The 9,862-nt window shown below is 48.1% G+C and overlaps 1 protein-coding gene across 1 annotated transcript in view; it reads right to left on the reverse strand.

Moving 5' to 3' along the window:
• SHROOM4 (shroom family member 4) overlaps positions 1 to 6,914 on the reverse strand; it is a 248,898-nt gene extending 241,984 nt beyond the window's left edge. Inside the window, exon 1 of the mRNA XM_041740701.1 lies at positions 6,636 to 6,914. Coding sequence (XP_041596635.1) covers positions 6,636 to 6,752 — 117 coding nt within the window. The 5' untranslated portion in view covers positions 6,753 to 6,914. The remainder of the gene's footprint in view (positions 1 to 6,635) is intronic.
• Between the last annotated feature and the right edge of the window lie 2,948 nt (positions 6,915 to 9,862).

The raw sequence follows: 9,862 nt of genomic DNA on the forward strand, positions 1-9,862 counted from the left end.
AAAAAAAATTCTGATGTCTCGAAGTTCTGATTTTGATGCTATTCATTAAATGCCACTTCCTTTTGTTATTCAACTTCCTTCTTTGTAACTTTTTGTATAGACACGTATGCTCCTTGAGGTCAGAGCTTATATCTTCTTTCTCATCTCCCTTAGAACACTTTTTCTCAATGCTATCCTGGGCTAAAGAAACAATAAGAGATGAAATGTGTCCCTCCCAAATCTATTACGTGGCTGTCTCAGATGCCTATGTAAGGCGGCCTTTGGCAGGTATGGCTTGGCAGCAGCAAGGTACTTCCACTAAAAGGTTTTGCTTGACACAAGGTCTGTTGTATGGCATGGATACCGGAAAGAGCCAAAGCAGTCTTCAGCTGTATTTTTTTTTTTTTAAAGAATGGTCCTAGTCTTCTCAGTTATTGTATTTAGCTGTGGGCTTCATAACTCAAGAGGAACATGGACAGGCTGGAGTGCACTCAGAGTGTGAAGAGGAAACAGGAGAGGAGGCTGGATCTCAGATGCCATAGGAATAGCTGAAATTGCTAAGGCTCTTTAGTCAGAAAAGTGAGACAAGGGGACATAGTCTGTGTCTTTGGACCTCCCAAAGGCTGCCCTGAGACAAAGAGAAAGCATTCTTGTTTTGTGTGGTCCTAGAAGGTAGGGCTAGGACCCACGGAGAGAAGGTAGAGGGATAATGATTTCTATTCAACATATGAAAAAGTTGTCTACAGTCAAAACTTCCCAACCAGGAAATGGACTAGCTAAGAAGGGAGTGAACTCCCCATATGAGCACAGGAGAACAAGTTCAAAGCTAGTAGAAGGCTAATGGACTGGTTAAGATTAAGACCAGGTGACTTCCAAAAGGCCCTCTTGACTGAGAATCTGGGATCCTAGCTAGGCCTCCTCCAAGAACAGCATTAGATTAGTGGTCCTGAGTCAAGTCTGTCCTTTGGTGCCTGATGGGGGTGGGGAAGCAATTAACAGTCCTCAGATCTGTCAGTATCTCCCCTCCCGCCCCTCGCCCACTGGCTCTTAAGAAGCCTAACTAGAAAAACTGTGATGTTCCCTATGGATAATCACTCTATAAACTCCAATCTCTAGCCTGAGTCCCTCTTTCCTCTTTAAAAAAAAAATTGGGGGCAGCCCGTGTGGCTCAGTGGTTTAGTGCCGCCTTTGGCCCAGGGCCTGATCCTGGAGATCCGGGATTGAGTCCCACATCAGGCTCCCTGCATGGAGCCTGCTTCTCCCTCTGCCTCTCTCTCTCTCTCTTTCTCTCTCTCGAATAAATAAATAAAATCTTACAAAAAAGTTCCTGGGAGGGGTAGGGGAGAGCAAAAGGGGAAATAATTTTAATTTTTTTTAAGGGATAATACTAAAGTGTCTTCCAGCTGGAGTTGAATTCTTTTCTTTGAGGTTTTGGAGAGGGAAAATCCTCTAACAGGCTTGGCTTTTTTCACTTAAGGGAGCACATGTGTGGATATCAATAGGGTACCAGGTGTATTATGACAGCCCAGCAGGCCCCAAAATAGTGTGTACCCAAAACTCAGCCAAGGCTTACCAGACATACCACCTGCCCTTCTTGCTCTACCTCCCTCCAGCCTTCTCTGTATCTTTTTGGATGGATTCCTACTCCATGTCTCCACATGCCTTCAACTTTCTGGGAGAGTTGGGGAACTGAGGCCCCAGACATCTTTGCTTATTCCAGAGGCAGATGAGGAGGGGGATTCATATAAGCACCCAGTCTGGACGAAGCTCCAGAGAAGCATACCCCATGAAGGTCCCTTTATGAATGCCAAGCCCTGGTCTTGGGTGGGCCCAGCCTGAAGGCTTCACAGGAACTACTGGTTCTCATATAACACCACCTTTGCAGCCAGTAAGAACTCAAACTCACAGCCAAATTCAATGTCAGCCACAAGACAGCCTTAATCTGACTTAACCCATGTCCTATTGAAATCTCAACTGCCTCTTTCTGTGCTTCTTCTAGGAAATAAGGTCAGTCATGGTGGGGATGGGAGGTGGGGAGGGAGCTAAAAAAAACCTTAAAGGGCATGCCCTGCCATCTTCCTAGGCTAATGATAGCAAACAGTATTAGAGCTGTCCCAATTCATCCTCATGTCATCTTTGATAATAAAGATGGGACAAGTATGCCTACCCCCCATTTAACAAACAGACATTTGGATCTAGAGAGGGTAAAATGATACAGCAACAGAAATGCACCGTAAGTGAAGGAGGTGAAGTTTCCTTCCCCTCCAAGCTACTTCCCCACCCCACCCTGCTTTGTTCCAGGGCAGTAACTAGTGGCCACTTGCTTCACTGTGCCTGATGGAGACTGGAGACTGCCACCAAAAAAGGGCCAGGAAGAGGGCAAATACGTAGGATAAGCCTATCTTCTCCTCAGTTTAGCTCCTTCTCTTGCATCCCCACTGGCCTCCACCCCTTCTTTTCTTCACCCTCAGCCAACCTCAGGACACACTTCCAAGAACTCAAAATGAGGAGGGGAACCTTCACACTAGAGGTCAGGAACTCTCTGTGTATCTGTCTGTCCATTTGTCTGTCTTTCTCTCTACATCTCTCTCTCTCTCTCTCTCTCTCACACACACACACACACACACACACACACACACACACACACACACTATGTGCCACCTAAGGATACAATCTGAATCTCTGAGGCCTCTGAGAGGCCCTATTTGATGCAGAATCATTGCTGCCAGAACCTGGGAAAGGTCACCCATCCCCAAAGATCTTTTCCAGTATGGGGAATCAACTTCATGAATGACTGTCTACACTGTAGAGGGGCATCCCTAGGTGGCAAAACAGATAAATACAATTAGAAGAGAATCTCCACTTTATCCAAACAGGCCTCGTGGGCCAATAAGGTAGTATAAGATGCTAAACAAAGGAATTAATAATACGAAGGTCATGGGCCCAAGTCCTGTGTGGGTTGTGCTTCCTTGGAAAAATCACAATGTATGGGGAAATCATAAGCCATCCCTTAACACTTGGGATAATCAATAGCAGGTTATTTTTTAAAAACATTTCCTTTTTCTTTCCCACTGAATTGTGAGAAGATACCAGTCTCCTAAAACTTGGGCAGCTAGGGCAGCCTGGGTGGCTCAGCGGTTTAGTGCCGCCTTCCGCCCAGGGCATGATCCTGGGGTCCCAGGATAGAGTCCCACATCGGGCTCCCTGCTTGGAGCCTGCTTCTCCCCTGCCTGTGTCTCTGCCTCTCTCTCTCTCTCTCTCTCTCTCTCTCTCTTTCTCTTTCTCATGAATAAATAAATAAAATCTTAAAAAAAAAAACTTGGGCAGCTGAATTCCCCATGTTTGAGGAAATCACAGGAGCCACTAGGAAATCAACCATTTCCCAACCAACTTGATGATTTCCTGATCCAAAGGTTCTCCCAGGACAAATATGAGGTAGCCTTTCACACTCTACACAGTCTTTTCCCACTGTTCACCCTTTCTCAACTCCCTCCACTCCCAAGATTTCTCCACAAGCTATCTCTAAACATGTACACCACACCAGACCCAAATTGCCTTTTTTTCCCCTGTCCAAAAGGAGGTTCTCCAGCATTCCCCACCATGGTTCTTGCACCTCACCTCTCTCTCTCTGCTTGACCTGAGATTATTACAGTAATTTGGAGGCACTAAAACAGTCCTTTCCTACTCTCTAAGCCCAGACTTCAGCAAGGAGTGTCCACAACCCAGTCCTCACCTACTGTGGAACCACAGGCTGGGATGGAAAGAGTCACTGGGGAAACTGTCAAGACTAGATGCATCCCTGAATGGTTCTGCCCCATACCCCTGCACAAACTGCAGTACTACCAGAAGAATAAAGAAACTCTCCATGTAGTAGAAAATATAGCCCTGGAGCCTACCACTGACTTACTGTCTGGCAGACCTAGACAAGCTACTCACTGCATCACTGCCTCAGTTTTTCCATCCATTTCTCTACAACCTTCCCTGACTGCCTCACAGGGTGGGGGGGAAAGGGGGGGATGGGGGGGAAGAGGCTAATGAAATAAGGGATATGGAAACACAGTATAAACAGCAACACTGTATGCAAATGGAACAAAGCCACCTCTTCAGTCCACAACCCTTCTGAGGAGAAAACAATGCCTACTGGGCTGTCATAAGTCTTATTTAAAGACCACCCACTTGAATCTCATTATAGATGTGAGAACACCTCAGCCTAGGCAGGGCAAGGGATGCACTCAGGATCCCCAAGCTAATGAGTGTCAGAGCAAGGATTAGAACCCAAGGTTCCAATCTTCCAATACAATTCTCTTTCTATGACTTTCCATCCCTTCCACACCAGTGTGTGCAAACTGAGGCTATTTTCAAGAAGAAAGCTGTATTGTTCTGAAGCATAAGGGGAAACAAAACTAAATTAGAAAAATGAAAAGGGGACTAATGAACTCTGCCACAGAGTGTCTTGGCAAGAAAAAAATACAGGCAATTATTGCACTTAAAAAATACTATGGCCCCTTTATGTAATATTGGGGCTAACCATGTTATATACAACTGACTTTTACTGTAAGGTACCAGGCCATTTGGGAGGGATAGGATAAATGCTTTTGCTCCCTGCATACCCAAATGTGTGTAGTAATGAGTTTTCATATAATAGGGGTCAACTGTATGTTCAGCAGAAAGGGAATCATTAAAAGGCACCCTGCCTCTCAACACAGGAGTCACTTCCTCAACAGCTTAGCCAAGGAAACCCTCATCTACCCTCAAATAATCCCCCAGCCAGACCACAAATTGCTGGCTGCCCCATACTTAGTAACACCCCCTGCTATGCTCAGCACTGGCTCTGCAAAACAATCCAGGGCCATAGCAGTAAGCACTCTCTGGGGCGTTTCTCAGGATGGCTCAGCCCTGGGCAGAGGTGAAAAACGACCTTTCCAAGATAGGTTGTCTAGGCAGACTTGGAAATTCTGTGGGTGGTGTAAGGAGAAAAAGAAAGGGAGGAACTGCCAGATCATGGAGGGCTGCATAGCCCATTCTGACCTTGGTGGAAAGAAGGAAGAGAGGAGTCTGATTAGAAGAAATTCCTGAAGGCTGGGATTCCCCTCCCCAAAACGGTTGTTGGAGAGTGTTCTTGTTTTCTTTGGTTAAAAAAAGGTTTATATAATTCCCTCCTGAGACTATTGGAGGGAGAGTGCCTTAAGAGGGGATGTGATAGTGGGTGACAAAGGCATCTCAGGCTGGTTAGAAATACCAGTATGGGGACCAGTATGGGGAAGGAAGAGGTGGATGAAACTATGGGCTGGTTATTGGTGTTGGGGGGGGGGGCAAACATCCCAGGTTTCCCCAACAGCTCCTCAAAGTTTTGCTTCAGGTACCTCAGACTGCTCAAGCAGATTGGTACACCCCATGGCAATACCCCAAGGTTGCTAAGAGCATGGGCCCCAACGCCTGAAGGATCCTCTCCCCTACAGGCTAGCCAGTGGGCCCAGTGCAAGGGGTAAAGCAGCACCCTGTGGGGGTGTGGCAGGGCACTGGCCACCCCCTGCTGAAATGTGACCTCCCTTACAAAGCCAAAAAAAATAGTGACATTTGATCCCTGCTGAGAAGCCACAGCTTTCCATCTCCAGCCCAAGCCCACATGTACAGCCTCAATTGCAATTTGAGTGGGTGGGAAGGGGAAGAGCTTTTCAGACTTGAGCATTTAAGAGAAACAAAAACAAAAACAAAAAATGGGATGAAGTTCTAAAGTTCATTCACTTGGCAATCTGGCGCCTCAAGGTGAACGGCCCTACACTTCTCTCTTCCCAGTAACAGCCCCCCAGGGCCCCCACACCTCCTCACCCCTACTGGGGATGGCTCCTTCTGGAGGAGGGGGTACTGCAGCACTCAGGAGAGGTCCTCTCCCCAGTCCTGGGCTGCAACTTGGCTTCCAGCATATCACAAACTCCTAAAACAAACAAACCCTGGCGGCGGCAGCAGCAGCTCCAACACAGCTGTGCTCCATGGTGCAAAAGTTTCCTCCACACTTCTCAACGTGCAGGAAATCTCGCCGGCGCTGGGGCAGGACTCCGGAGGGAGGGTAAGGCCGAGCCGAACCGGCAGGAGCAAAGCCTCGCCAGCTGAATGGATGTGCGCGCGTCCGGTCGTGGGAAGTGAGGCTGACGAAAGCCACCAGTGCCTCATCTCTGTTCCCACACCAGACCCTCGCCCTGCAACCTGCCCGGGTGGGACGACCCGCGAGTCCGCGGAGGAGTCAACGCTGCTAAGGGAGCTGCCAAGCGGCGCTGTCTGTCCCTCAAGGGCGAGGGAACTTCCAAGGAGAAACCCCCCAACAGCCACCGCTTCCTCCAGCTCAAACTGAGGGGAACAGCCGCCCCGACGTGGAGGAGCAAAACCTGCCCCCCGGAGCCTAGCGAGTGTGTGCGCGTAGGGCTCAAGCCCCCAGGCCAGCAATGCTCCCATCCTGTACTCCCGCCACCCGTCATGGGTGTCTGCGCCCGGGCTGGTGGCGAGATCCCTCCGTGCCGCTAATGCTCCACGGGAGGGCTCTCACCCTCAGCCCGGACCAAGTTTCAAAGTTGGTCTGAGGGCCGCGTCCCAGGGCAGCCTGCACACCCGCTTGCCCATTCAAAGTTGGGCACCGCTGGGACCGAGGCGCCAGTTCTTACCTTAGACACTGTGAGCGGTTCGCAGTGTTCCAGACCCCCTTTCAGGGTGAAGCCCCAGGGCGCCCCGCCTTGCAGCTGCACAGGGACGTACTGGAAGGACCCAGGCCGGTTCTCCATCCTCCGCTCGGCTCAGGCGCCGCGAGGCTCCTTTTCCTCGGGGGCTACGTTGCCTCCGCCCCCAGCAGCTCCGCCACCAGCGCCCTCCAGCGCTACGCCACCCCGCGCCGCCCTGCTCCGCCTACTCTCCCGGCTGGAGACGCTCGGGCAGCTGGCGAGCGCGAGGAGGAAATGACACGGAGCTGGAGAAAGGGGAGGGAGGAGAAGGAAAAAAAGAAAAGAAAGAAGGAGAGGCGGAGGGATAGCGCGTAATGGACGAGAAAACGGAGCAGTGGGGAGTGGCAGTCAGTGCGACCTCGCCTATAGGATCGCTGGGGAGCGAGCGTGAGGCAAGGCCTCTCACATCAATTGTTACATTGTTTCATTCAAGCTGCTCCCCCCCCTTCGGTCCCCCTCCTTACCGCCGGGTTCCCCGCCCCTCCAGCCAGCAGAGGCAAAGGGAGGTGAAAGTCGTTAGTGTGGGCAGCCCGCATGGCCGAGTGGGCTGAAACGCTGGCTTCCCGATTACCGAGTTCGTGTTTCTCTGACTGCCTTTTTCTTCTGAAGGTCCCAAAACCGGGTCCTGGGAGGGTTACAAGGCTGCTAATTTGTGGACCTTGCCTAGAGGAATGGAAACTAAAGCAAGCAGGCCAGCGAACACAGTGGGACTGTGTGTGTAGACTGCTCTGTGTGTTTGCACTAGGTGTGTGGGGTCATTATGAAACATTGCCCCCGAGCATAGTTTAAATAAGCACTTTGAGGATGCCCCCTGCCTGGGCATAGCCGCACCCTGGCTCAGCGCTGGCGTCTGTGGGTAGCACTGTGCTTGTGTATGTTCCAGTCATCTGGAGTTCCTGGCATGGCCTTGCACTTGCCCCACTGAGATGACCAAGCCAGGAATCGGCAAACTGCTAGCAGACTAGTAGTATTGTTTCCATTCCTAACAAACCTAAAGGAAAGAGCATCCATTGATAAGCTGGCCAGTTAACAAATGTTGTGGCTTTTGGAAGAATCAGCTTTTAGACAGGGTCCAGATTTCTCCTCAGCTGTTCATCCTTGAGCCTGTAATTTCTGAGCGGGGCTTTTAGAACAGACCAAACACACACACAAACACACACGCACGTGCACATGCAAGCAAACACCCACAGTAATAGTCTCAAAAAGTGAATCTGTTACCAAATCTTATGCTGATTTCTCAGTCTTGACCTAAACAAGTTACCTACCTTCTCTGGGGTTTTGTTCCTAGAACCACATGCAAGCAGTGAGTTGTTTTTTTTTTTTTTTTAAGTATTTGCATTTTTATTTATTTTTTTAAAGATTTTATTTTATTTATTCATGAGAGACACACACAGAGAGAGACAGAGACACAGGCAGAGGGAGAAGCAGGTTCCATGCAGGGAGCCTGATGTGGGACTCCATCCCAGGACTTTAGGATTGCACCCTGGGCTGAAGGCAGACCCTCAACTGATGGGCCACCCAGGCGTCCCAGCAGTGAGTTTTTAAAAGGCCTCACACTAGCAGGGAAAGTTTTGAAGGCTCAGCTGAGACTCAAGGGGGCTTCCTGCTCCCTCTTGCCTGTCCATTCTCTTGCCCTCTTCCTGTGCAGCTTGTTTCTCATCACCAAGGAACATACTGTAGCTCCCTGCCTTCCACAGTCAGCTTTCTGCAAATGAGGTTTCCACTCTACTTCCATTCCCTCACCTGTCCCTGACTCTTTACCTTGCCTGCTGTGTACCCAAGCAGGCCAATGAAACTTCTCTCACAGGCCTCCCTCCCTCCCCCAATCCTTTCTTAGCCTTCTAAACTGCCTGCATTACATGATGCTGACCTGACTTTTCTTTAATAAAACTGCAACTTGGGTGTTGATAATCTTCCTTTTTAAAGTCTTTAGAGATGATTCACATAGGAAACTATCTTCAACTTTTAGACTTCTAGACCTACAAAAACCATTTTGATTATGTGCACTGGTTTGCATTGTCCCTCCTAGAAAGCAGAAAATTTGAGAAAATGGCATCTCAATTTTTTGACTCCTAATTGTGTGTCAGCCTGTGACCTTCACTTGCTCCATCCCACCTTGAAACTGATTTGAAACTGAACTTAATTTTTTTTCTTTTTGTGATAAGACTTTTATCTTCCTGATTGTTGCGTGGTGGAATTCAGCATATTTCAATCTCAACCTATGGAAACCTGCAAAGTTCAGTTCACAGTATATGTAGTCATCACTCAAGGTCTACCAAAATTATATGTCTAGACTAGAGGAACAAGTCTGGAAGCAGGAGACACACATGTGAGCCCTGGCCTTGTCACTAACTAGAGAGGTGACCTTGGGCACATCACTGAATTGTGTTTCCTCTCATTTCCTTCATTTGTAAACTTCAGCTGGTAAACCCTGACCTACCCACCTTCCAGGCCTGTTAAAGGCTAAAATGAAATAATACATATGAAAACACTTTGGTAAGTAAAAAATAAAAACCCTCACAACCATATTATGAAAGCAAATGCTGAGCTAGCCTTTATGTTTTTATTCCAAGACTCATTCCACACTATGTCTTCTTGCAGTTTATCCTTTTTATCATTACAGCAGAGAAACATAAATCTTTTAGCCCCTGGTGCAAACAGCACATAAGTAGATATTTTGAACATCAGATGGCTAGATAGTGTTACTTCTTCACTGATAAAAATCACTGCTAGTAACAGGGATCTTATTCTTTCTTCCAGATAGGGGGAACATGATTATGTGCTAGAAAGGGTACTGGGTAGAACTTGAGATTGCCTGGATTCTAAGCTAGTTCTGTGTTAAATTGCTGTGTGATATTAAAAAGATCACACATCACCCTCCCTCTGTAAATTGAAGGGATTGAGCTATTTGATTTCTTAAGTTTCTCTACAGTTTGCAAATTATGGGACTACTTCCTGGCAAGTGGCTACGAACATATGTGCAAACAAAGGCTTGATGGTGGAAATGAACTAAGTGAAAATAATGCAATGGAGAAGAATCCAGATATTTTTTCCTCAATGTGGGCACGTGTGTACACATGGTGTGTCTAACCCACAGATAATGAATACACTCTAAAATACGTTAAATTTCCTGTGGGGGAAAAAGGTGGAAAGTCCAGTAGGCAGGTAAGAAT

The sequence above is a fragment of the Vulpes lagopus genome, chromosome X (assembly GCF_018345385.1).
Source record: "Vulpes lagopus strain Blue_001 chromosome X, ASM1834538v1, whole genome shotgun sequence".
Lineage (NCBI taxonomy): Eukaryota > Metazoa > Chordata > Mammalia > Carnivora > Canidae > Vulpes > Vulpes lagopus.